This window comes from Hippopotamus amphibius, chromosome 12, assembly GCF_030028045.1.
Source record: "Hippopotamus amphibius kiboko isolate mHipAmp2 chromosome 12, mHipAmp2.hap2, whole genome shotgun sequence".
NCBI classification, from domain to species: domain Eukaryota; kingdom Metazoa; phylum Chordata; class Mammalia; order Artiodactyla; family Hippopotamidae; genus Hippopotamus; species Hippopotamus amphibius.
The window spans coordinates 1,693,645-1,720,938 of NC_080197.1; the positions used below are offsets into that span (position 1 = coordinate 1,693,645).

General features: G+C 54.7%; 1 protein-coding gene across 1 annotated transcript in view; it reads left to right on the forward strand.

Moving 5' to 3' along the window:
• The window catches only part of TAF4 (TATA-box binding protein associated factor 4), a 70,249-nt gene extending 44,193 nt beyond the window's left edge, over positions 1 to 26,056 (forward strand). The window contains exons 4-15 of the mRNA XM_057702811.1: positions 831 to 950; positions 1,730 to 1,852; positions 3,587 to 3,676; positions 4,207 to 4,452; positions 5,941 to 6,088; positions 6,547 to 6,661; positions 8,570 to 8,739; positions 9,061 to 9,191; positions 10,027 to 10,152; positions 10,630 to 10,686; positions 11,056 to 11,175; positions 24,577 to 26,056. Coding sequence (XP_057558794.1) covers positions 831 to 950; positions 1,730 to 1,852; positions 3,587 to 3,676; positions 4,207 to 4,452; positions 5,941 to 6,088; positions 6,547 to 6,661; positions 8,570 to 8,739; positions 9,061 to 9,191; positions 10,027 to 10,152; positions 10,630 to 10,686; positions 11,056 to 11,175; positions 24,577 to 24,744 — 1,614 coding nt within the window. The 3' untranslated portion in view covers positions 24,745 to 26,056. The remainder of the gene's footprint in view (positions 1 to 830; positions 951 to 1,729; positions 1,853 to 3,586; positions 3,677 to 4,206; positions 4,453 to 5,940; positions 6,089 to 6,546; positions 6,662 to 8,569; positions 8,740 to 9,060; positions 9,192 to 10,026; positions 10,153 to 10,629; positions 10,687 to 11,055; positions 11,176 to 24,576) is intronic.
• Positions 26,057 to 27,294: the final 1,238 nt, after the last annotated feature.

Consider the following 27,294-nt stretch of genomic DNA (forward strand, 5'->3'; position numbering starts at 1 on the left):
GGGCGGGTGGGACTTGGTGCTCAGAAGAGCCGCCCGCGCGGCGTGCTCGGGGCTACACTGCCCCCTACCTTCCCAGGTCGCAAGGAAGTGTAAAATATTGGAGATGACTTGATTTTTACATTGGAAAAGTGCTAAGAAAAAACCCCAACAGTGAATATTTGCATCATAGTTGTTCACGTAGAGTGGATGTCTCGGGAATTTGACTGAGGTCAGTTGTTTGATGTGTAGCTGTTCGTTTGCTTATATATATTTGTTTAGCAAAGTAGCCCCTCCCTCCCAGCACCAACTACGTCAAGTTCTGCCTGCTCTGAAAACCCCCTTTCTAGGATGTTTCTGGATGTGCCTCGGTTTGGGGGAGCAAAGAGGTTGGCCTGGCGGTGGAGGGGGAGCCGGGGACCCCGGTGGGTCTTGGTGTCACCCCTGCGGGGGGCCTGCCCCTGTGTGTTTGACATTCTGGCTTCCTTGTGTCCAGTCTCCCTGCACCAGCCAGGCGATGGGCTTCTCAATTGGTTTCCCTTTTTTGTTCTTTTCATTTCTGAGATGGGATCTGGTTTGGTTATTGAAAGATTATTTGTACTAGTCACCATGTGACTTCTAGGATCGACTTCTGACAACCAGGTTCTCTCCGGCCATTGGCTTCATTTCTGCTGCAGGTGCAACGTGCTGCTTCCTCGGTGCTCAGGAAGGTGACCCTCGGGGATGCAGTATGCTGTGGGGCTGGCATGGTCCCTGGAGGTTGCATGTCCCGCGGGGCCACGCCTGCTGCAGGGAGTCTCATGAAGGCCGTCTCCCTGTAGCCTCTACTTACCTTGTGTTTTGGCTTCTCGTAGCCTCAGCTTGTTCTGGGTGGTGCTGCCCAGACAACCTCACTCGGGACGGCGACAGCTGTTCAGACGGGGACACCTCAGCGAACAGTCCCAGGGGCCACCACCACCTCCACAGCTGCCACAGTGAGTGCTGCCTCCTGGGAGCCGAGCGGAGCCGTGTGTGGTCACCCTGCCTCAGAGCTGGCCGGCCCGGGGAGCCACAGCTGTGGGCCCAGGGGTGCGCTGGGGTCTCCATGGCCCCATGGGGGGGTCTGAGGGCAGTAGCCTCTGCAGAGCTGCAAGAAGGGGCCACCATCCTGCACGAGGCTTTCGGGCCGTGGCGGCGTGTGTGTGATGAAGCCCAGACCAGGTGCACCCAGAGGGGTGGCCCGGGGGCTGCGCAGCAGCTGCGGTCTGTCGAGTGGTGGCGCCGCCCTCTCAGTGTTTATTTCCGGTAGTTCTCCTGCACGTGTGTGAATCTTTCAACGGCGGGACTGTGCGTTGTTTATGACTGACTTCTTCATGTTTCTCTGCTGAGTGTTTCTCATCACTTTCAGTGGCTGTGTCATGACTCAGTTTATTGTGTGCTGAGATAGGTGTCGGTTTTTCTGTATGATAAGTAACATCACAGTGAACGTCTCCTAGAGCATCTGTTTTACATCTGTTGGGTATTGGTTGCATTTCTGGAAGTAGAGTTGCGGGGCTGAGTGAGCTGTACACTTGGGTCTGGGCCTTCAGAGCACATGTCCTGCTTTATACTCCCATCATCAGGCCGTGAGAGTTACTGCATTTTCTTGAAAGAAGTTTAAGAGAAGAAATACACATTTCTTATATGATACACATATCTTAGTTAAACCAAAAGCTCTGATGGAAATCTGCCTCTTAAGAGTTTTTCACCTGTACCTCTTTAAACTTCTTTCCAGGAAACTATGGAAAACGTGAAGAAATGTAAAAATTTTTTATCTACGTTAATAAAACTGGCTTCATCTGGTAAACAGTCTACAGAGACAGCCGCTAACGTGAAAGAACTGGTACAGAATCTGCTGGTAAGAGCCCCGTATGCCGGCCCCTCTGCCTCCGAGTGCTGTACTTGGCCATCGGGGGTGTGGCTGGAGTCTGGGCCCCCTCTGCCCGCCCTGCTTCTCAGAGCCTCGCAGCAGGATGGCTCCTCCAGAATCTCCTTTTCCACGTCAGTCGCGCGGCACGTTGGCTGCACAGGAGTGATTTAAATTCACCGAACAGAGAGTGTGTTAAAGGCTTTCTCTCGCTCCTCTGCCTTTCTCATGCAGGATTTTAAGTGATACAGACGTGGAAAGCAGAGTGACAAGCCCCTTTGGGCCCCCTGCAGGCTCATTGGTCATGAGTTCGTACCTGCCTTTGCATCTGCTGCGTGCCCGTTGCCACCCACAGCCCCCCCAGTCTCATAAATATTTCAGCACGGACGCCTGGACGTAACCTGCAAGCACAGGAGGCCGCGTCCAGTGTTGCCTCTGGGGCTCGGTCCGGCTCGGTCGGGTCCACCTGTGTCGCCGTTAACCTGGGGTCGCCTCTTCCCCGCTCTTTCGCGTTCCTCTCGGCTTCTCTGTGGAGGAAACCTGGTGGTCTTGCAGACGGGCCGTCGGGCGTTTCCGTGCTCCTGCTGGGGGGTCTGCAGGCTCAGAGCCTCCACTCGCAGCCTCCCTTCCGCGCCGGGGGCTGGGGGCTGGCTCTGCGCGGTCTCTGCAGACGCGTGGGTCTGGGGCTAGAAGGGAACGAAGGCACACGCCCACAAGCAAAGGTGATCGCTTCAGATGCTCCTTACATTTTTTCAGGAAGCTCAGCGATTGAAAAATAATCTCACGTCCCGTGAGGAATAAGAACTCCCAGCTTTTAAAATTTTAATTATAACGATCTTACCTTCAAATGAAAATTTCTAATTAAATAAATGCCGTTCGCTTTCTTCCCACAGCCCCTTGTCTGTGGTCCCTTCCGGTGCTGGGAGCACGGGCTCATCTTGCCACCTCTCCCGCTCCCCAGACAAGCCCAGCCCTGTCCCCCTTATGCCGCGTCCTTGCCGGGGTGCCGGGGCCCCCGTTCCGCCCTTGTTACGTGACCTCTCTGCTGCCCTGGCCACTCCCTCGTTGGATTGGGCCCAGGCCGCCCCGTGCTTGGCTGCTGGTGGCAGGGGACCCCACGTGAGAGGGTGCAGGTGGGCAGTGTGCCTCGTATGGTTCCCAGGTGTCGGCAGAGCCGGCTGGGACGGTGCTCCCCCGTCCAGGTGCCCGTGCCGAGCCGTCCCCCTCCTCACCCCGGCTCGCTTTGGTTTCCAGAGCGGGGTCTGGGTGCTCGCTTCTGCCTGCCGGCGCCCCAACTGCCCTGGGTCTCAGCGTAGGGGTGGTCTCTCTGGGTGAGGGTGTCCCTGGTCCAGTTACCCTCCGACTTTGGTCACGAGGGTACTTTGAGGCTGGTCTGTCTTCTGGCCATGCCTGGCACGCAGCAGGTGGGGATGTCCTGTGGGTGCTGGAGTAAGAAGCTGGTGGAGTGCACCAGTGAGCCCAGCGGGCAGAGGCCGGGGAGGCTGGGCGTGTCCGTCCACACCTGGGAAACCACGTTGGCTGCACACGCAGCGCCCGGGCCCTCCCTGCACCTCTGTCCCACGCGGGACCTGGCGGGAGGAAGAGCCGCTTGTAAAATGCGAGACCAGAGATGCAGTCATAAATGCAGTCATAAATGCAGAAATAAAGATACGTGTGATGAGCTTGTCTTTGTGGAAAAATTACAATGTGAATTTTATCTTTAAGGATGGAAAAATCGAAGCAGAAGATTTCACTAGTAGGTTATACCGAGAACTTAATTCTTCACCTCAACCTTACCTTGTGCCTTTCCTGAAGGTAATTTGAGGCCCCCTGTGAGCGCCCAGTGTTGGGTGGGGTGTGGGCATGTCCCGGGGAGGGGTGGGCTTGCCCGGGTGTCACCGGTGTGTTCGCAGGTTTCCAGCCCCCTGAGACAGAATGTTAAGTTTTCTCTTTCGAGGCTTTTCTTTAAGTCATGAGATCCCTGCCACTGTGGCCACAATGTCATGTTGCAACTGGGGTCCAAGAGGGGCCCTCTCCCTGCAGAGGGGGGGGTGCACCGCTGGGATGAGGGTGTCGCTCAGATGCCTCTGCTGCCTTAATGCGCTTAACAGTGTTTCAGAAGTGCCACTTCTGGTTTGTTTTTTAAACAAACTGCAGCCAGTTCTCACTGAGGGTGACCTGCTCAGCAGCAGTGGGGGGCCGGCAGTGTAGGGTGCTGACACCGCGTCCAGGGGTGTTTCCTCAAGGGCCCCGCACCGGCGCTGTTGAGCTGAGGCCGTGTTCTCAGGGTTGCATGTTTCTGAGTCGGAGGAAGGAGCCGACGCTGTGTCTGTCTTTCCGCCCAGAGGAGCTTGCCCGCCTTGCGACAGCTGACCCCCGACTCCGCGGCCTTCATCCAGCAGAGCCAGCAGCAGCTGCCGCCGGCCTCGCAGGCCACCACCGCGCTCACGGCCGTGGTGCTCAGCGGCTCGGTGCAGCGCACGGCCGGGAAGACGGCGGCCGCCGTGACCAGCGCCCTCCAGCCCCCTGTCATCAGCCTCGCGCAGCCCACACAGGTGGGCGTCGGCAAGCAGGGGCAGCCCCCGCCGCTGGTACGCAGGCCAGGGCCTCACCCCATGCCCCGCCCGTCCGCCCCGGCTCAGAGAAACCTGCCAGGGAGAGCCCGGGCCGTCATCTGACATACTGAAGTGTCAGCGAGAGGCCAAGGCCCTGCTGGCTTTTACCCTCTGGCACGCCCAGTATCTTTCCTGTGCGGGGTGCCCTGGGTTAAGTGGACTCGGTGTGTTTGCAGTGGACCTTTTAGCTGGACGTTGTCTTTGATTGGGAGCGACGGCCCAAGTACGTGAAGCAGCTGCTGAGTGCTGGGGGTTGGACACGTCAGGTCTCGCGGTCTGGGACCAGCTCTGCAGCCACAGTCTGGGGCCCGGAGACCCTCGGGGGGTGCAGCTACCGACGGTGGATTTTCCTGTGGTTCGGGCCCAGGGTTCTGGTTGTGCAGCTGGAGAAGGAGGGGTCTCTGCTGGGAAGAGTTGGTTTGAAGGTGTTCTTGCAGGCAGGTGGGGTTCACCAAGCGTGGAAAGGCAGTTGCTGTTTTTTTTTTTCAATTTCAAAGGAATTTTGTTCCTATGCAGACAGTTAAAAAAATTAAAACAACGCAGGTCCTTGCATCACGTCCGTAGGCTGTAGGGTGTATTTTGTGATAACTCATGTGGTAACCGCGTGGGCGAGCAGCGTCATGAGGGAGGTGCTGGTCTCTCCTCTGCCCAAGTTAAAACCTGCGTTTGTCTGTGCCGTGAACAGTGCTGAGGAAGGTAGGCCCCCACGGGAGGCGGGGAGGGTCTGCGGGCAGAGGCTGGCGCTGGGTGTGCGCCCCAGGCCGAGGTGCAGGCGCGGGCTGAGGGCCCCCTGGCGCGGCCCTCGCCGGAGGCGGGGAGCTCTGCCTCGCGCTTGCTTCCCCGCGGCAGGAGCTGGAGGCGGCAGTCGGGCAGCGCCGTCCGCACGCCTGCTGTCCTGTGAGCCTGTCGGGACGGGGGACCTGTGGGCTTCACCCTGCGTGTGCAGCGGAGCTTGGCCTGCTCCTCCTGGAGGTGGTCTGTGTCTGCTCATCCCGGACAGTGTGAATTTGCATAGGTTTTGTTGCAGAAATAGGGTGGCCCAGGGCACCACCCATCCCTCCACGGGCGCGCGGTAACATAGGGTGTGCCCGCTAGGTCACCTGTGTAAAATCCAGGAGCTGGATTCTGGGCACCCAACCCCAGAGGTTCTGGCAAGGCCCTGAGGCTCTGGAAGGGAAATGAGGGGCCCTGGCGCCTGTGCTCACGTTTGGGAAGGAGTCGTCTCTTCTGTGCTGGTTCACAAGCTCAGCAAACACTGTGCTCCGGGCGCAGACCTCAGGGCCCCTCTGCGGTTTCTGAGCAGGGGATCTGCCCGCAGGGGCTCGCGTGGTGGCGCCTGACGCGGTGCCTCGTCTGACCCTCCTGGTCCTGCAGGAAGGCCAGGGACCCCTGGGCTGGGGATGGGCGCGGGAGCCCCCTCCGGTGGGAGGGGCTTGCTCACGCACCCTGTGGGCTCTGCCCCAGGTGATCCAGCCGCCACCCAAGCCTGGAGCACTGATCCGGCCGCCGCAGGTGACGCTGACGCAGACGCCCATGGTGGCGCTCCGGCAGCCCCACAGCCGGATCGTCCTCACCGCGCCCCAGCAGATCCAGCTGAACCCGCTGCAGCCAGGTGAGGGCCGCGCACCCAGCCGCCTCCCCGTAACTGTGGTGGGACTCACGTAACAGAAAGCGGCTGCTCCCGGCGTGTGCACAGGTGTGCACATGTACAGTGCAGTGGCGTTAGTTACGCTCACTGTGTGGTGCGGTCCTCACCCCGTCCGCGTGATTTTGACAGTTACACATTCAGGACTGGGTTCTTTACCAGTCGTCATTCCTGCACTTCAGACAGCTGGATGAGCTACAGGAAGACAGATACTTGAGACATGCTGCTTATACTTTTACTCTAACTTAGAGTTAGTAATCCGACGTTTCCGATGTTTTAGAAAACTTCCTCGTGGTGGGTTGGGGGTGACGGCCCTTCCTCGGCTCCCCCGGCACCGGAGCAAGCAGCTCCCGTCACATGGGGACGGCGGCATCTCTGTCTCGCGTGTGTGCGCGGGGGTCCCACCCTTGTTGCTTGTTTTGCAGTCCCTGTGGTGAAACCTGCTGTGGTACCTGGAACCAAAGCTCTTTCTGCTATCTCGGCACAAGCAGCTGCTGCACAGAAAAATAAACTCAAGGAGCCTGGAGGAGGCTCGTTTAGGTAAGGAGCGAGCCCGCCCCTCAGGAAGCGTCCGGAGGGGAGGGCCGCACGGTGCTGCCCGTGCCCGAGAGGGGCCTCGCCGGTGGCCGTGGGTGCTGGGAGAGACTGCGCTCCCTCTGCGCTCGATTCTGACCTTTGTTGGCTTGGTTTCCCACAAAGCAGCTTGGGGAGGTTTGCTGCAGACACAGGACGGGAAAGCAGACCAGCTGATTTTCTCTGCGAACCAGCAGCAGATGTGTCTCTGTGATCCCATGGCTCAGAGCGCGTCCTGGTCACAACAGAGGACGCTTTCCGTGTCCTCCTTGCAGCCTCACACCTTCAGGGGTGCAGTGCCTCGGTCTCTGGACGAGCAGCTTGTCCGAGCCTCGCCACAGGAAGGGCTGCAGTGGCTGCATTGTCTCGGACCCCGCAGTAGCAAAGTGCGCGCGTCAGGGGGTGCGGCGGTCCCGCCCTTCCCAGATGGCTGGTCCCTACAGCTGCTGGGGAGCAGGGCTGGTATTGGCCAGGGTTGGCCTCCGGGCAGGGCGAGGCCGTGGCTGCCTGCACAGCCCGGCACGGAGGATGGGGGCCTGGGGGGGTGGGGGGACGCCCACGAGGGAGAGGCGGGTGGTGGAGATGGGAGACACGTCCACCTGCTGGTCAGAGAGTAAAGGAGTGAAGGCTCCCAGAGGCTGTGGCTTCTTCTTGGCGGGTGGGGGAGTTGGAAATACAGAGAGGAGTAAACTCAGGCGAGCCCGGGGGTTCGGGTCCGGGTGGGACGTGCAGGTGTGAGCCCTCTGCCGGCTCTGCCCCCGGAAGGCCGGGATTGGTGACAGCACGAGGGCAGGAGCACACCCCGCGCCCAGGTCTTGCCTAAACCGTGTCCTCCACAGTGACCAGGGCACCTTGGGAGGTGACTGATTCCAGGCTGGCGTCAGGAGGGCGCAGGATGAGTTAGTGCACCTTGTTTAGTCAGAAAGCAGCGCTCAAGGGCCAGAGTCCCCAGAAGCCCCCAAGCGCTGGCCGCACCTGTAGTGATCTTGTATCCTGCCGGATAAGACAGGAACCCGAGCCCCTGGAAACGAGTAAATGGGTGGTTCATGGGGAACGGGTTTCGCACCGTCTCAGAGCAGCTCCCCCCGGGTCCTCATCGCTGCACAGGGAGGGAGGGGCGCCCCGACGGCGGGGACGCCGGGCAGGGCCCCCCCGGGCTAGAGCTCCTCGTGCAGGGGGAGCAAGGCCACGTGACTCATCACGAGGGGACGTCAGTCACGGGGAAAGCGAGGATGTGCTGCAGAACACCTGGCCTGTGACCTTCCCGGGGTCAAGGGCATGAGCGTCAGGAAGGGGCTGCGGAGACGCGACAGCGGAACGCAGCTCCTGGTTCTGAACGGGACCCTCTGCTGTGGGAGGTGCTACCCGGACAGTCAGCCAGACCTGGGCGTGTGAGCATGGCTGGTGGCGGTTCTGTAGCGGGTGCCCTCGTCCACAGGGAACCACACTGCAGTGTCCCGGGGGCGGGTGTCAGGTCAGCCGCTCACCCTCAAGTGATTCAGGGAAAAAGAGTCCCTTATACTGTACTCCACCTTTTCTGAGAGTTTGTGATTGTTTAAAACATAAATTAATGCTGTGAGATTGTTTAAAAAAGGTTTCGTGGAACAAACTCCTTGAAGCAGTGAGTAGGCGCTCTCTCTGAACGTGGCGTTGGCATCTGTGTGCAAAGACTCCCATTCTGCTACCCCTGGGGGGGCTTTCCTTTAGAAGAGCAGGCTCACGTCCAGGCGCCCACCTAGGCGCTCAGGTGACAGCGGCGTCGGGGGAGCCTGGAGGAGACAGTAGCCACCTCGTTCCCGCTGAGCCGGGCCTGCCCGCACGTGCCTCCTTGGCGGTCCTCGTTCAGTTGGACTCACCTCTGCTGCTCTCCTGCAGGGATGATGATGACATCAATGACGTGGCGTCCATGGCCGGGGTGAACCTGTCAGAAGAAAGTGCGAGAATATTGGCCACGAACTCCGAGTTAGTGGGCACCCTGACGCGGTCCTGCAAAGATGAAACCTTCCTCCTCCCGGCGCCTCTACAGAGAAGAATATTAGAAATAGGTACGGCCGGGTCTCCTGCTGGTCCCTGGGACGTCCGGCCTCCACGCCTGGGCTTGGTGTGGACCGCGGCCGCGGTGCTCAGCGCGGAGCTGTCTTGGGGGGACACTCCTTGTCCCTTGTCACCGGTTTTGCCAGGGTTGTGCTTTCCGTGGGGTTGATGGTGACATTCTTAGCTCGTTGGAGCAGGTGTAGACCCTCCCCCACCTTGCAGCCCGCCTGCACTGCCCTCAGGTTGCACAAAGCGGTAACTGGGGGATAAGAGAAAAACAGCGAAAGAAAGAAAAGAGCTTCAGTGATTGTAAGATATCACGTGCCCCCCAGGTAAGAAACACGGCATAACGGAGTTACACCCAGACGTGGTGAGTTACGTGTCACATGCCACGCAACAGAGGCTGCAGAACCTTGTAGAAAAGATATCAGAAACGGCTCAGCAAAAGAACTTCTCTTATAAGGTAATCTTCCGTCTTCCTGGAAGGGGGACGCTCTGTCGCCCCTCCCCGGGTCTTGTGCCGTCTGGAGGGCACAGGGGAGGTGGCCACGTGTCGAGCTTGTTTTGAATTTTTCCCAGAACTAGATTTTGGGAAGATGCCACTTCTTTAAGCCCCATGGTGCTCCTGGGTGGTGTCCACCAGGCTGGGGAAGGAGGATGCCAGGGCATCTGATCTCCGGGTTATGGAGCCACCCGTCTAGTTCCGGGCAAGCAGTCTCTTCAGCTCTGGAGGTGGTGGCGTCTTCCGCCCTTTTCCAGCCAGAGGTTCCCAGTGCCCGTGGCCTGAGCTGCGTCTGCAGACGCGAGGGGCTTCGGCCCACCTGTGTTCCTGTGTCTCGGAGCGGTGCCCTGCGTCGTGTTGTGGGGGGTCACCTGCACCAGAGCCCCGGCCTCAGAGTCCACCTTCCTCTTCAGTCATGCAAACCCCCTTCCTGAGGGCACCGTGGAACAGCCAGGAGCCCTGCCAGGCCCTGCCTTCAGAGCAGCATTTGAAATAAAAGCATGTAGCCATTTTGCTTTAAAAATATTTTTTATGTTGTTATAAAAAAATTTTAAACATCGCTTAGAAAAAGTCAAATGATACCGAAGTATGTAAACTGAAAACTTCCCATGATCCTCAAGGTGACTCACCTGACACGGTGTGTGAGTGTGCGAGCGTTTCAGACACAGAGTTGGTGGGAGATGAGGGGCGTGGGTCTGCGCCCGCATGGGGACCAGGCCGAGGGGGCGGGACGCGCACGCAGACTGGCCAGCTGGGTTCCCAGGTGTATGCGGACGGTCTTTTCACTCTTCTGTAGGACGATGACAGGTACGAGCAGGCAAGTGACGTCCGGGCTCAGCTCAAGTTTTTTGAACAGCTCGACCAGATTGAGAAGCAGAGGAAGGACGAGCAGGAGAGGGAGATCCTGATGCGGGCGGCAAAGGCAAGCGCGTGCGGGGTCCACCCCGGGCTTACCTCCCCCTCCACGGGCGTGCAGGCACCCTCGGATTTCTGGGAGCTGGCCCTGCTGATGCGTGCACGGGGTTGCAGCAGAGCTGGGCGGGAAGCCCCTGGACCTCCGCAGTCTCCCAGCCTGGGGGCGGGTCCCCTGGCTGAGCCCAGAGCCCTGCGGCCGTCCCGGCCCAGCGTCCTCATGGCGCATCAGAGCAGATCCTGCTGCCGCAGACACGCCGTGGATCTCAGCATGGTGCTTATGTCAAAACCGCATTGATTTTCTTAAGAATACTGCTAGTTTTTCATGATGATAAATTTTCATCTTTTGGCTATAGACATGTAAAAAATTTAGTGCATTCTTTTGTATGACTTAGATATCATATCACGAATAAGATAGCGTATTTGTCAGATTATCTAAAGGCTTAGGTCATAACTTATTTTTCTTTTTAACCTGTTTGAAAAATAGTCTCGATCCAGACAAGAAGATCCAGAACAGTTACGGTTAAAACAGAAGGCAAAGGAGGTAAGCTTTTCATCGCGGAATCTGCACTGCATTCTTGAGAGCGTCTGTGTTCAGCCTCAGCGTCTAGCAGGAGAGAGAAAGGCTGAGAAAGGGATGCTGTTTCTGCACGTTAGGCCTTCATGCAGTGACTTACCATGTTTGCAGAGGTGCTTTCAAACTTTTGAAATCTCTCTACTTTCAAAATTCGCACATATTTGCTGAGCTTTTTAAGGCGAGCGTCTGCTGCTTCACTGTGTTCCTGGTTGCAGAGTGTGCTTACTTGTGTAAAAAAAGTCAGATGAGAGAAATTTTAATTTAGAAAAATTTAGAAAACGCTTTGGTGTAAAATGTGCATGAAATGACCGTCCCTGTTTCCTTTTCACAACAAAGATGCAGCAACAAGAGCTGGCACAGATGAGGCAGCGAGATGCCAACCTCACAGCACTAGCCGCCATCGGGCCCAGGAAAAAGAGGAAAGTGGACTCTCCGGGCCCGGGATCGGGAGCAGAGGTACCGCACGGACCAGGGACGGGGGCTGGAAGGGCCCCGGGCACCTGCCTGCCGCTCACCTCTTCAGGGAGTCAGACATACACGCGAGAATGGGCATTCGTACCATTTACATGTTGTCTCACCACCCTTGGAATATTTGTTTGATCAATACATTCGATACTTTATATTCAGATCAACCTGTGTGTGGGTGTCACATGAGCCAGGAGTTCTTTGCGTAAGGACGTTTGATCACCGTAGCTTAATATAATGAGATTTAGACGGGCTTCGAAGAGGATGTGGGGAAATTCCGTCAGAACAGTGAGCTTGGTGGGGGTGGCTGTTCTCACTGAGCAGTGGGAGTGAGGTGAGCCCTCAGGAGCACAGGGCATTCCTAGCGTGAAGGAAAGCTGTCTCCTGTTCTGTCTGTCCTAATTTTGTTAGTTTTTTGTTTTGTTTGCTGTCATATCTTTATATACAATTGCAAACGCAACTTTAAGGTGTCGTTATTTCTTCTTTAAACTGCCAGTTGTTTTATAAGTACATAACAGGAAGAAAGAAAACATCCTTTTTTTATATTTACCTGCTTATTTACCATTTCTGGTGTTTTTTGGTCCTTCCCCAAGTTCCAGGTTTCCATCAGCAGTAGTTCCCTTTGGCTTGAAGGACGGCATTTAGTGTTCCTTGCAGTGCGGTCTGCTGGTGATGGATTCTTTCAGCTTTTGTTTACTTGGAAGTGGTTGCATTCACCCTCAGAATGTTGAATGAAATTTTCCCTGAATATTGACACTTTGTTTTTTCCTTCCAGCTCTATTTTTTTTAACTTGAGGTTAATTTCTCTCACATTCTTGAATAAGCCAAGCAAATCCAGGTATATATCATCCAATTTTGTAGAATGACAGACTGAGAGGGATACGTGACTCTCAGGTTTTAGCCATCCTTTATGCTTTTCCTCTGTTCCTTGAATCCTGTCGTACTGCTGGTCTCTTTCCCTTTTCCAAGGAAACCCCTATTCTCATTTAGCTGTGTTATCTTGTTCCAGATCACAAAAAAGATGGGCGATTTCCCAGTGTGTTTTGCAGAATTGCAGAGCTCTTATCCTTGGACCTGAAAACAGCCATAAACGTGTGACCATCTTTGTCCTTGAAGATGTTCCGTCGTATTCAGGGCCCCTCTGTGATTTCGACCCTTGTTTACCTCCTGTCACGTGTGTTGCTTCTCTGGCTGTTTCGAGATGATCATCCTACTTCTGAGAAATCTGTGCTGTGTTCAGACTTGGCTCTCTTGTTAGTCACCCTCCTTGGGCTTCTCTGAGCTTCCTGGATCTGCTGGTCAGTATTTTTCCTCACATTTGCAACACTTTGGCTTTTATTTCTTCAGAACTTTCTGTTTCAGTCTTTTTCTGTTGGGATTCCCGGCTTTACCTCTCTCAGATCTTTTGAGGTCGCCCTGTGGGTCTCTGAGTCAGACTGGATGATGTCTGCTGCCCTGTCTTCCGATCCCCTGTCATCTCCGGTCAGCTGTGCAGTCTGTCCAGCGATGTTCTCACTTGCTGATGCATCTGCAGCTGTGCGGCTCCACCGCGGTCTTTTTGTGGTTGCTGGTGCTTTGCTGAGATCTCCCTGTCTGCTCACGCACGGAGGCCACATTTTCCCGTCCTTCTTTGAACCTCTTTGTGGATGCCGCCCTGATGGTTCTGTCAAGTCCAGTGTCTGGGGCATCTTGATTCGACCTCTGCTGCTGTTCCGCTCGACTGTGCTCACGGTTTCCTGCCCCTCTGCCTGCCTAGTCATTCTGTCTTGGTTGCTGGATGTTGTGGGTGACGTCTTACCGTCGTCTGAAGAGTGTCTACTCTTGTTTTAGTTCAGCTACTGGCTGCTCATCTTCAACTTGTGTGTTTTGTGTCTCACTTTGGTGTTCAGTAGGGTCTGTGGAAATCCCACGATGTTTCTGAGCCCCTCACCCAACGGGGCTCACCTGTGCAGGTCAGGGTGGGTCTTACTTAGGGTGTGAGCCTTCCTTCTAGAGAAAGGCCTTTGGCATCGTGGCTGGATGCCGGGTGGGAGAGTGTCGGGGACCGCGCTCCAGCGAGGGCTGCAGCGCGTGCCTGTGTTCTGGTTACGTCACGTGGCTGTCTGCTGCTATCCTCGCTCCCCAGACTCTGCATCTCAGTTCCGCAAGTGACGTTATGTTCAATGCCAGTGACTAGTCTGTGTGGATGTCTGTTCGGTCGTTTGGTTTTCTGAATCTCACTCTCTGTTGGATTGTTTTGGAATGTTTCATGGGGGCCACGTTCCCCGACTTTGTGCGTGCCAGTGACGGGTTTGATAGCTTTAAAATCTGTGGCTCACGTTTTCTTTCCTTGAGAGTCCTCCTTGAGTAGTTACACTAGGTATTTTTTTTCCTGGTATAAAAAGGTTGCTGTCAGCCTGATGCTGGTCTAATTTTATTTCTCTTCTGTCCCTCATGTGTTTTTTCTGCCCAGAGATGCCCACAGACTTCTTTTCCCTTAAAGCTTAGTGTTTTACTTGGAACTGACTGTTTTGGGTTGTTGTTCTCAGGGGGAGGTTGTGCTCTTTCAGCACACAGTGTAAACCTCTTGTATTCAGGAACAATTTTTTTTTAATGCTTTTTGTGTGTTTGTTTTCCCCTTCAGCGTGTCCTGTTAGTCACATGCTGTATCTTTTGTATCTGCCATCAGTGTTTGTTCTTTTCTCTTTAATCCTTCTAATCTCTCTTTTAAAAGTTGTACACTTTATACCCTCTCACCCTCTTAATTCCTCCCTGAGGTATTATTTGTTGCGTTCATTTGCTCTTGTGGTCCTTTTAGTGTCCTCTCCGTTCCTCAAGCGAAATTTTCTTTTGTTTCTAATTTTCCCTCGACTTTGTCTCCTCATTTCTAAGTTTTGCTAATTCTGATTTATGCTGTTCTTCCATGCTTTCTCTCACTTTCTCAGTGGCTTTTGGCTTGTTTGGAAACAGCGCACAGCGGTTCTGCTCTCTTTTTGACGTCTGTTTGGTGTCTCTCACCATCTGGAGGCACGTGATCCTGCTCCATGTTCTCTTTCTCTCTTAGGGTGGCGTGCCTGGGGTCTGACCTTTCTCTGCTTCATTTTTGCGTGAATTTTGCTGCCTTGAACCTTTGGGAGGAGGTGGTTCCAGGGTTTGCCAGTGTCACTGAGCTCCACGTACGTTGTTTCCAGGTGGTGACATGCTTGCTGCCTGCGGTTTCCTGGCTCTGCTCCTCCCTGACTCTTACGGGGCCTTTTGTCTGCAGTGTCCCTGTCCTGCTCAGCTTTGATTCCACAGAGTCTCTTCTGTGTGAGGCCTGAGCTGTGGGGCCGCAGCAGGTTGGAGGCAGCGTTCCTAGTGGCAAGGCTGCTGTTCAAGTGCAGAGAACCCCTCCTGGGTTCGCTGCTGCTCACGAGCAGCTCCTGGGGTTTTTGGGCCCCGCGGGTGTGCAGCTGCTCTTGCTGCTGGGTTTCGAGCTGCTCCCCGGGCTGCGGCTGTGGCACCGCATCTTCGCTGGCTGTGTTGTGGGTACCATCTGCTGGCGTGTGCGTGTGCTTTCTGGTTGCTCTGTGTTTATATGGCCTCTGGGAGGATGTAAACACTTAGATGCCTCTGGCACCTTCTTCCCAGAATGTATTGATTCATGTTTTTCAAACTGTTTTTCTTTTAATCTAACTTAGTTTCAAACCTGTAGAAAAGTCGTAAGAACAGTATAAAAACTCCATTCAGATTCTCAGTTCTGGACATTTTACCATGGTTATTCATCACCCGCTCTTTACACACACGCGTGCATGTGTATGTGCGTCTGTGTGTTATATATAATATGTATAAGACTTCTTCCCGATGGGCTGTCCCATCACCCTAAATGCTGGTCACGGTGGACATTCTCTGCTGTTACTGCTGCACCCCACCCCCTCCAATCAGGAAATCAGCCCTGATGCCCCAGGGTCCCCAGACCTGCCCCCACTTCCCCACCTGTCCTGGTTTCTCTTTGGTCCAGGCGTGTGCGGTGTCAGCTAGCATGTGGCGTGAGCCGCTTCCCAGTCTCCCCGCTCCTGACAGTGTTAGAGAGGACAGGCCTCTTGTTCTGTAGGAAGATGTTGCTAGGCCCGCAGTACGGACCTCCTTACCCCTGGTGATCTTAGCCTTGATCGCCTGGTTAAGAAAGCAGCTCTCTCCACTGTGTGGTCAGGTGGCCCCTCCGTGTTTATTGGTGTTGGGTAAGGAGGAATACCAGGACCACGCAGGTACTCTGCTCCCCGTCACACCTCGCCCGTCTCTGCACCGCACGACTCCCGCTGCGACAGGCCCACCAGGACGGGGCCAGGTCACGATGCTCTGTGTCCATCACGCCTTCCGCCTTTCCCGGTCGCCTTCTCCTGTGAAGAAGAGCCTCCCTCCCCCCCATTCATTCATCCATCACCGTGTATGGACGTGTGGATTCCTGCTGTTTTCAGAGGGTTGTAATCAGTGCTCTCGTTATTTCTAGATTTGGTCAGTGGAAGCTTCTTCAAGCTGGTTCCTATATCCTTTTGAAACGTTGCCCTTGTCCTGTAAGTGTGAGCGGTGCCCGGAGCCTCTGTGCTCCCCCCGCCCTCGCCTGTGGGGCGCCCTGCAGCCTGCTTCCTTGAAGTGGAGGACGGTGTTTAGAGACCAGAGCCAAGCACCGTGTGTGCTAGTTGCTCCGGGGTTCCCTGCTCCAGGCCCCCTGCAGTCAGAGCCCGGAACGTGTGTGTACAGGTGTGCGTGCGCGTGTGTGTACGTGCCCCTTTCTGCATCTGGAACGAGCCTGTGCAGAAGTTCCAGGTGATACTGTCCAGGATCTCAGGGCTGCTGGCTTCTCCCTTTCCCTACCTACGAGTCCCTTCACGACAGACAGAAATTGAGTTCCTGTTACTCTCAGTGTATACATACATACGTACATACATGCACGCATGCACACATGTATATACACACACGTATGTATGTATATATTTCCGCTCAATGTAACCAATCCCCCAGCCACTCTGGCCGTGGGGTCCCTGTGCTGGGAGGGAAGGCACGTGGGGAAGGCACGCTGATGAACTCCTGTCTTAGGCACAGACGCATCCAAAGAATAGAGAAGGAGTGTGTGTTTCCAGACTGACAGGAGGGCGTGGGTGTTGGGAGTGTGGAGCGTGGGGGGACAGACAGACAGAGCACCTGGAGGAGGCAGGGGAGGGACGCACGTCACCACAGGTCCCGGGGGCGCGGCTTCATGCGTCGCCGGTTGTGCCTGAGTTTGGTCGTTAGGGATACTGGTGAGTTATGTGTGTGGTAGTTAACGTGAAATCTGGAATTTAGAAAGTCCTTCATATGCCTTTCTTCTTCAGAGCTAAGGTTTACTTTCTCTTTTTCTTTTTTCAGTTTAGGATTATTTTCTTAGGGTGTGTCTTAAAAAATACTTCTTATTATGAACTAATTTTAGATGTGCAGAAAAGTTACAGAGTAGAGAGAGTTTCTGTATATCCCTCATTCAGCTTCCCCTAACGTGTCATTGGTGTGATACTAACTAAAGACCTTATTTGATTTTGTCTCTCAGAATTTAATTTTAAATTAATAAACTTTATATTTTAGAGCAATTTTAGGTTCACAGCCAAATTGAGTGGAAAGTACAGAGATTTCTCATATGCTCCCCCAACCCCTCGCATGTGCACAGCCCCCCATTTTCCGTAGCCCCCACCAGGTGCTGCGTTTGTTACGACCGACGCACCTGCACGGCCACGTCGTCATCACTCAGGGTCCGCAGTTTCCATCAGGGCTCCCTCTTGTGTCACACCTTCTATGGGTTTGGACCAGTGATGACGTGTGTCGGCCTTTACAGCATCACACAGAGGAGTTTCTCTGCCCTAAGCATCCTCTGTGCTCCCCCTGTTCATCCCTCCCTCCCCCGGCCCCTGGCAACCCCTGGTCTTTTCACTGTCTCCATAGTTCTGCCTCTTCCAGGATGTCATAGAGTTGGAATCACACAGCCTGTAGCTTTTTCAGATTGGCTTCTTTCACTTAGTTAAAGGCATCGAAGGTTCCTCCGTGTCTTTTCGTGGCTTCATAGCTCGTTTCAGTCAGTGCTGAGTAACATTCCACTGTCTGGATGGACATCAGTTTATCCATCACCTGCTGAAGGATGTCCTGGTTGTTTCTGAGTGTTGGCGACTGTGCAAGCAGCTGCTGTAAACATCTGTGCTTAGGTCTCTGTGTGGACACGAGTTTTCAGCTCCTTTGGGTGAATAGCATGGAGCATGACTGCTGAATCCTACGACAAGAGGATGTTCAGTTTTGTGAGAAACTGCCAAACTGTCTTCCTGAGGGGCTGCGCCATTTCCCAGCCCCACCAGCGACGCATGGGAGTTCCCGTCGCTCCACACCCGCGCCAGCATGTGGTGGTGTCGGTGTTCTGGGTTCTGGCCTCTCTGACAGGTGTGTGGTGGCATCGCATTGCTGTGATCTGCATTTCCCCGATGACACATGATGGGCAGCGCCTCTTCATGTGCTCATTTGCCGTCTGTGTATCCCCTTTGGCGAGGGGCCTGCTACGTTTTTCGGCCCATTTTTAAATCGGCTTGTTTGTTTTCTTGTTACTGAGTGTTCAGAGTTCTCTGCGTAGTTTGGATGAGTTTGTTTTTTCACCGGCTGTGTCTTTTGCAAATGTTTTCTCTGTATTTGATGGTTATTGTTCTCTGAGGTTGCGGGGTCCCATCCAGGGCTCCTCCTGGCCTTTGGTCACGTGTCTCTGGAGCCCCTGCTGGTCTGTGATGGGTCCTTAGTCTTTCCTGATCGTGACACTTTGAAGAGTGTGTCCAGTTGTTGGCTAGAAGGTGTTTTTCTTCATTTGGGCTCATCTGATGTTTCCTCACGATGGAATCCAGGTTGTGTAATTCGGCTGGAACGTCGCACCAGCGACACTGTGTCCTCCTCAGTGTGTCGCGTCATGAGGCGCGTGGCGTCTGTGTGTCCCGCTGCTGGTGGTAACGTTGAACGCTTGGTTCAGGTGGAGTTGCAGGCGTCTGCGCTGGCAGTGTCTCGCGGGAGATGCTGGGGGACCTGCCCCCGTTTCTCGTCACCGCTGCTGCCCGTGCTCCGTGACGGCAGGCTGCCGGGCTCCCCTCCTCCTGCGTCCCCGTTTGCTGGTTGGAGTTCTGCCACCTCACGCGCCCCGTTCCGTCCCTGTTTGCTTACGTCGCTGTGGGTGTTTCCTTTGCTGTCACAGCCCCGCCTGGTCCTTGGGAGCCCCTTCTGTCCTCGTCACGTAACCTGTCACCTTCTGAAGGTTTCTTACTGTCTCACACCACAAATGTTCCAGGCTTACTTACATTTTCCTGCCGAAACTGTGGAGCCGACGGTTCCTCCGTGGAGCCGTGGTACCATTTGTTGGGATGCGGGTGCAGGCCCCTGGGTGTCTTGCTCCGGCCCCTCGGGGGCACGTACACCTGTGTTTTCTGTGTCTGTATGAGGGCAGTGGGTAGACGCTTAGACCTCAGCCTCCAACCTGACGTGACAGGGCCCCTCCGAGCCGTCCGTGCTCCTACGTGAGAAGCCTGGCTGTCCTCATCATGGTAGGGTTGCTCTTTGTTCCACCCTGATTCACAGGTAAAGGCTCTGCTTAGCGCTGCGAGGGGGAGTGACTGACTCTCCAGAGCAGAGACTTTCTGCCCGATTCTTTCTGTGTGTCGCCCTCCAGCGCCCCCGGCATCCTGCATCCCAGCGTCACCTAGATGAGCTCTTTTCTCGCCGTCCTCTGAGCAGGCTGTGTTCCCCATGCCGTGCAGTTAGGTTCTTGCGTTGCTGTTTCTGTCCCAGCTTGGACTCCACCCCCGCACGACCTGGTTGCTTTTAATTGCTTATTGTTGGGGTTCTCAGTTCAGAGCTGTGCAGACAGTGTGCGCCCAGCCGTGCCGTCTCCTCCGCTCAGGCACGAACATGTGTTCTTATCTCCGCCTCTTTCTTTAGCGGGGGAGCAGCGTGCCGGCGCCCTCTTGCCGTTCGCCGTGGTCACCTAGCGTGTCTGGAGCGCGCTCCGTGCCACTGTGTGGCGATGCTCCCCCCTCTTCACAGCAAGCGGGGTGCTTTGCTGCACCCGTGTGCCTTGGCAGAGCCCGCCCTTGTGCGTGGACGGTGCTGTATTCCTGGGGGTGTCTTGTGGGGGCGGAGGTAAGTGGTTGGTTGTTTCATTGGGAGTGGCCAAGCCCTCCTCGGGAGGATCCCCCACCCCGCCCCGTGGTGAAGGAGAGGGCCTGCCTTCCCGCAGCCTCACAGCACGTGAGGGGGTGCTGGTCAGCTGGGCCACAGGGTGCTCAGTTTGGTGGCTGTGCTGTGGGTGCTTGAGAACAAGGCGTATCTCAGGATGGGGTGTGAGACTTGCTGGGTTTACGTAGGAGGCACCTGACCGACGATGCCAGCAGTCTCTTTCTTACTTTTGTCCACTTGATGTGTTTTGTGCTGGATGTGGTGTCCCAGAGTCTTCCGTTGTTGGTGTGTTTCTCGTCATCTCCTCGCATTGCCTGCAGTTTTTGCTGTGTGTGGGCGTTGCTGTGTTACGTGGTACATAAATATCCATACGTATTATATCGTCATCATGAGTTGAGACTTTTAGCATCAGAAAGTGTCTTTCTTTGCCCAGTGGGCTTGATGTGCCCTCTGTCCTCAGTCAGGGCTGTTGCCCCGCTCCCCTGTCTCCATCGGCCTGGAAAAGCTCCGTCCTGCTGGATGGGAGCCCTTCCTGCAGGTGTGTCTCGTGTTTGGCACGCGTGGCGGGGTCCTGCTTTCTGTCCTTTTCCTGTCACGGGCGAGTATGGCCTGTCGTCTGTATCAGCGTAGCTGACGTGGCGGGTTCTTGCTCTGTCACAGTATTTTATGACTACGTGTGTTTTTTACAGTCGCTGTGTTTTTGGGTGAGACGTGTAGTCTTTGCTCCTTAATTAAGATTTTTGTTTGTGTTGAGGAAGGTTTGTAACTGTGCTGAAGGGATTACTTTTGTACGTAGCATTGTGGGTGCCTCTAGCCGCAGGTTTTCACGTGTCTCCTGTCTGGCGTGCGTCGGCCTTCTCCGTGGCTCCCCGGTGGCCACGTGGCATCCGGAGCGGGTGCTGGGTCCCTGTCCCTCTCCCTTTCGCACTTTAGTTATTATGTGGTTTCTACTGTGTCACAGCACATGACAGCCTCTTCCTTACCTTTGCTGTGGTACCAGCTGCATGTTTATAGATTATAAATGCTTATTTCTGCCCTTTTCTGTGGTTTCCCCACTCTCTTTCACTGGGACGACCCCAGCCTGTGGCTGAGCCCTCACGAAGCTCAGGCGCACAGTCCCCTGACATTTTGCAAGTTGAAATGGTTTTTCTGTGGCCTTGATGCAAAGGACAGTAAGGCTGGATATAAAAATGTGGGTTCACACTTGCTTTCAGTGATTTTCTTCATGCTGTTCCTTTGCTCTCTGCGTTGGTTTGGGAAAGCCTGATGCCAGGTTAATTCTCTTGCCTCTGTAGTTTATTTTCTCTTTTTACCTGGAGGCTTCTCCTTATCTTGGAAAGCTGACCGTTTTATGAGACTTTGTCAGAGTGGATTTTTATGGGATAATTTTCCCAGGTGTCCATTTGCCCTTTCAGTGTGTAGGTTTGTTTTCTTCTGTTTCTCGAAGATCTCCTTGGGTCATAGTTTGAGTGAGACTTCTGTGCACACCTCTGTCGTCCTTCCCTGGAGGCGCTGACCTTTGGGTGCACGTCCTCCTTTGCTTGTCTTCCTTTTCCCCGGTTTTTTCCTGGCCCTTCAATTTTTTTCTTTGTCTCAGCTTTATTCTCTTGTTTCTCTGCCTTTCTTCTTTGCCTCTTACTACATTTTTATTTGAGTCTTTTCTCCCCTGAGCACCTTACAATTTATATTCACTTCTGGGATAGTTGTGTCTTTTTTTTCATTTCTTTCTTGAGTCAGTCAACTCTCTTTTCTTTCTGGTTTTTAATCCATTTCCCCCCTAAGGTTTGAGATTTTGATTCAAGGTGATTTTCATATCTTCACACGTTTATTTAAGTGTATTTTTTGTTGGAAGTGTTGCCTTACCCTTTTCTTGTTTTTCCAGACCGAGTTTCTCTCGGGCGCATGTGGAGTTTCATTTCTGACTCTGCAGCGCTTCTCTTGCTCACCTTCCTCGGGTTCACGTCTGTCCGTCGGGTGTTCACAAGCCTCGTGGCCTCACGGCGCCCTCTCCTGACGGTCCTGCAGAGGCCGGTGGCTTCGCGGGTGTCCTCTGGTGGCGAGGCCCTGCGCCCGCAGGCCCTGCGTTCCCCTGCTCTTTCCCCCGCCGCCGCCGCCCAGTTTCAGAGGACTCATCTCGTAGGCCCGCTGGGCCTGCTCTGGCGGGAGCCGCTCGCCCTCTCCCTGCTCTGTCTCTGCTGCTCGGCCTCGTGGGGGCGCAGTGGAGCCCCCCGGGAGCGTCTGTCCTCGCGGAGTCTGGGCGCCGTCCTCATGTGCGGATGCGGTGCCCCGGGTGGGTCTGTGTTTCCCTTCCTGTTCTGGACGATTCTTGGGGAGACGGCGAGAGGTATTGGGGTGACCTGGTCTTCAGCCTCCCGCCTTTGTTCTAAGCTGAGTGCCTGAGGGGCTCTGTCGCTGCTGTTTTTCACAACACCCTCCAGCTGCCTGTGCTCGTGCGTGGGTGCTGTTTTGTGGACAAGTTTGGGAACCACGGTGGCACGAAGAGGAGCAGAGTGAGCCGGTGGGGGCCTGTGCTGTTGGCGCTTTGACCCACGTTACTTGCCACCTAGGGCACAGGGACCTCACGCAGGTTAGAGACGCCCTCTCGTGGGTGCAGACCTCTCGCTGTTGTCGAGGGGCTCTGGGGGCAGCGGCAGTGAGGCCCCCGTGGAGCGCGTTCCCCCGAGACAGTCCCCGAGGGCCTGGCACTCTCGGTGAGCTTGACGTGCGGCCACGGCAGGTCTGCAGCTGCACCGGCTGCCACCGCCGGTTGTGCACGGCCCTGGGGGCCAGAGTGAAGTGACAGCACGAGCCAGGCGGGATTGGGACGGAGGTGATTGTTTCCATTTGGTTTTTACACTGAGTGTTTGTTGCCTGTCAGGTTGGTTGTGGCGTTTTTGACAGTGGAAAGATTGCCTTCAAAGGAGACACCAGCCTCCTTTCATTAATCCTCTCAGCGGTCCTGTGACAGGACAAGATGAATGTTCACACACAGCCCTTTCAGGGCGGAAGCTGGCCTCCAGGAGAGTGTAAACCGTGGGTCCAGAGGCGCTTTGCTTCAACCCCAGTGCCTGCAAATACAAAACAAAACAAAGCGACCGAGTCAGCTTCCTCGCTTGAGTGTAAATGTTGCCGAAGGTGGACACCGGCACCTGCCCTGCAGTTTTCTGTCGTCTGAGGTCACTGCTGGTCACTCGGCTGCCGAGCCCGAGGGCCGCGTCCCCGGGCTTCCCGCACGGGGCTCTGGGCTGGACCGGTCCTTGCGCCCGTAGGCTGGGTGCCAGGTTCCTGTGACCGCCTTCTGTGGCCAGGACACCCCAGGGCAGTACGATCCAAGGACGGCACTCACCCCTGAAATCAGCAGAAGTCATTTGAGTGTCAAGTAGGATGCCTTTGGGCATAGGCTTCTTATTAAAGTCCATAGAACAGTGACATGTGGCAGCTCCTTGACCTTCAGAGCCTGAGACGTGAGGAGTGTGGCCCGGCCCGGACTGTGGGCTGAGCTGATGTGTGCCTGTCCGCATTGTTTGGACCCACTTTTGACTTCTAAAAAGATTTCATTGAAATGTCACTTACCTGGATTTCTGAGTTTCAGCATCTTTTAAATTTTGTGCCTGAAGTGAGCCCTCACCCTTGTCCCAGCTGGTTTCGGCCATTGAAGTATTGTGACATCACACACGGTTCAGAATTGGCAGTGAGTGTCACAGAAGACGCCTGGCCCATGGTTTAGGTAGCGCTTTGTTCTCTGTGAGCCCCGAGGTCAGGCGCCACCCTGTCTGTCCTGGAGGTGGGGGGGAGAGCCTGCCCGCCCCTCCCTAGCTGTCTCTCCAGTCACTGGCTCTACTCTCCGGCTGCGGAGACGGAACCCCGTTTTCTCCCTGGCTCCTCGAAACTGTGTTCTCATCACCACCTTTTCAGGGGTGCTGTCTGTCTTGTACTCAAAATGCTCCTAAATTTAGGGCTGTTGTGGAGACTCAGGGGAAACTGCCAAGAAAACCTAAATAGTTGTTTCAAACACGGAAAAGTAGTCGCCAGAGGACTGGTCTGGAGGAGGGACCCCGGTGGTTAAGGGTGTCTGCAGGGGCCATAAAGAACACGTAGTTTCGGTGGAAGATGCGTGTGTGCCCTGAGATGCCCAGCGGGACCGGCCTCGCCTGCCACCTGCTGGCCGCTTGCTGCACTGCGGCCTCCTCCAGCATCACAGGACTCATTGCTTCCCACCTTAAACTCTGATTGAGAAAACGCTGTAAAAATACCATTGTAAGGTTTGCACTTGAAATATACATGAGCAACTTTAACCATCAGAATACAGACACTTAGAGTTCGTTCCGAACGGAAACACGAGAACCGTCCAGCTGTGTGGTTTGTGCCACGAGTGTCGGATGGAGGTGGTGACGTGCTGAAACCTTGGACGCTGCGGCTGAGGGGCAGCCACGCGGCAGGAGAGCGCCCGGAGCCCCATCTCCGCAAGCAGGCAGGCGTCAGAGCTCAGACCGTCGGTCGCTCCCCCCGCCCCCCGCAGGCACGCCCCTCTGGGCACCTAGTGGCGCAGGCCGGCCGAACCGCCGCTGTCAGCCCAGGGGAGCGGTGAGCCCCCTCCAGGTCACGGACAGCGTGGTGACCAAGGAGTCCTGCGGCCAAGCCAGCCAACCACCGGCCCGCGCAGCCCAGGCGTCTAGACCTGCGGCCTCAGGAAGGTGCCTTTGTCGCCGGAGTGGGGATGATACACGGGCGCGGTGCAGCGTCAGCGCACTTGAGTCCCTGGATGCATGGAGGTCCGGGACGCCAGCCACAAGCCCCGGAGCTGTTCTGCCGTCCCCTCGGGGCAGGAGTCGCCACCTTTTCCTTCCTCGTGCCCCAGGGGCCAGAGGCTGAGCTCTGTGGGGAATCTCGGGGTTAGTGTTCTCGAGCGTGTGTCTGAGGGCACCAGTCCTGGAGGTCGGCACGGGGCTCTGTGCCCCCTGCTCTGACCCCTCCCCGTTAGGGACTCGTAAAGCACTTCACCTCCAGCAGTAGGCCTGCGGGAAGGAGCCTGTCCCAGGCCTGGCTTCCTCCAGGACCAGGGTTCCTTGGGACACCTGTAGGGAAGTGTGAGTTGCCCCAGGCATGTGGTCCTGGGGCGGCGCCTGGCCTTGCCCCCGCCTTCCAGCGCCGAGGGCCCCGTCCACCTCTGCGCGCCACTAACCCGGCTGTCTTCTCCTTTCTCATCACCAGGGCTCGGGCCCAGGCTCGGCGGTCCCAGGCAGTTCCGGCGTCGGAACCCCCAGACAGTTCACGCGGCAAAGGATCACGCGGGTCAACCTCAGGGACCTCATATTTTGTTTAGAAAATGAACGCGAGACAAGCCATTCCCTGCTGCTCTACAAAGCGTTCCTTAAGTAGCGCGGACGCGGCCTCTTAGATGGAGACGCTGGGGACTTTTTATATATTTGCAGATTACGCCTTTTTGTAACAAGCAAATGGGATATTGTTTAAAAAACAACCACCTCTTTACAATGGAGCAGTTTTATATTCCTGTTTCTAAGTCAACTCTTCAGTATGGAGGAAACACGTTTCTGTAACAGAGAACACAGAGGCCCGTGGGCGCTCTTAACGGACCGTGAAATCTTAACTCATCTTTGATTGAGTGGCCTTCTTGCCAAACAAGCCATATATAAAAACTGATGGGATCGTTTAGCAAATAACTCGCTGCCCTCTGTCACCTCATAGCAGTTTCTACATCGTTTGTGCATTTGGTTTAGTTCAACCCAACCTACTACGGAGGTGTGTGTCTACAGCCAGTGACCTCGTTTCGTTTATTTTATTTTTGTATTAGTCAGTTGGCAAAGCAAACTGATTTTTTAGACTATTTATCTCCCTCCCTCCCCCGCCCCCCCACTCGGCTCCTCGAGGAGCGGGCAGCTCACCGTGCGCCTGCGCCTCGGGGTCCGTCCCTCTGCTTCGCGGGGCCGGGGACGCGGCTCTTCCTGAATGTGTGGTCAGCATCTGTACAAATGCATTTTATTTGCTATCGTTTGTAAAGCTGTAAAGTTAAAAGAAATGAAAACCTTTTCAGCATAAATCTATTTTACTTGCACTGTGTTTTTTAGCTAAAAGTGAAAACTTAGATGAAATAAAATCAAAGTTGAGAAGAATCATCAAAAGACTGTTTCTCAGTGTGAATCAAGTGTTGAAAAATGGTTGGTGTATTTTGTCAGTAATTGTACATAATTTTTGGCACATAACATGAAGATGGCTATGGAATTATAATTATTTTGCTAAGAGACTGTATTGCAGAAGCTGTGGACTCACTTTACAGACGTCCAGAGCAAAAGCCCCTTCTTTGTACCTATTTTTTTATTACAAATATACTAATTGGTTCTTTATATTTTCAGAGGTTATTGTATTAAATTGTCTATTGATAGTACTTTTATGACTGTAAATACTCTGGCTTCTCGTGTGAGTTCTCACGTTAGACTGTTCGCGCGTGTGGACTGAATGCTGATCAGTATTTTTTATCAACACCTGAAAACTGTTACACCTTTTATTTTGTCTTTTAGGAAATCCCTGTCTTTCCATTTTTTCATGTAAATTTTGCACAGTTACTTGTTCATATGTAAATATTTTACTTTCAAAAATGAAGTTTTTAATTGCTATTGTTTTATATAGGATTGAAAGAAAATTAACTCCTTTATTAAAAACAAATTTATCTGTATTTGTTTTGCCTGTTTTTCCCAGTTTTCCAGTTGTAGACTCTGCTGCCAGAGGCTCAACTCTGGTTCCACTGAGGTGTGTACTTATGAGCTACTTGTTAGAATCAGTGTCTAAAACCCCGTGAATCTGCTAGAAATAGCCTCACCTCCAAGGACAGGACCTGCGCTCCAGAGTAAGACCCGGTGCGTCACATCTGAGGCCCAGAAGCCTTGCTCTCAGCCTGGGCCACCCCACCTCGGAAACAGATGGACTTGTGCAGTGTGGACACCGGGCTCCTGTCCATGCAGAGGCACGGGGCACCCCTGGGAGAGGGAAGGTAAGGCGGAGGGAGGGGGTCGGGGGGTCCGGTCCCAGCTCTGATGTGGACCCACTGGGCGGGGAGGGCGGGGTTTCCGGAGGCCCCGCCCCATCTGGCGGTGAGTGTGACAGGTTGGCTCAATGAACCGTAGCTCCTGAGGGCCGCACTGCATGCAGCCCCATCGTTGGCGTGGTTGGAGTTAGCGTCTGGCTTTCACGTTAATTGTGATTAGTCTGTGGGGTCTCCCACGATCCGTGGGCTTATTTACGAGTTAACGGTCTCATTCCGGTACCTGACGTCAGTCTCATGGGGCTGCCGTGACGAAGCACCACAGACTGGACGGCTGAGACCACAGACGCTGCTCGTCTCAGTTCTGGAGGCTGAAGTCGAGACCCAGGTGTGGGTGGGGTCAGTCCCGAGCCCCGCGATGGAGGATGTGCCCTGGCCCCTCGGCCTCTGGTGGTTGCGGGCACCTTGGACGTTCCTGGTGGAAGCGTCGCGCCTTCACCTTCCTGTGGCGTTTTCTCCGTGTGCGCATCTTTATGTCCAAATTTCTCCTTTTCATAGGACGCCTGCTGTTTGGATGAGGGCCCACCCTAGCGACCTCATGTGAACTTGATGACCTCTGTGAAGACCCTTTGTCAAATGAGGTCACGTTCTGAGGTCCTAGGGCGTTAGGACCCCAACATAATCTTTTTTTGGTGGGGGCACTGTTCAACTCATAACACCTGTGATCCTGGATGATGACAGAAACAAAATCTGCCTTTTTAGAGCCTTATTAGCAGGAAGCACCAGGGGCGCAGCTCCCAGTCTTCCCTCTGCAGGAAAACACCCGAGGCGGTTGATTAATTGGGTCATGCTAGGGCTTTCTGCCGCAACTAACACTTTGTTTTCACCAAGTTCTTGGCCTGAAATCAACTAGGTCAGTCCATAAAGGGCGG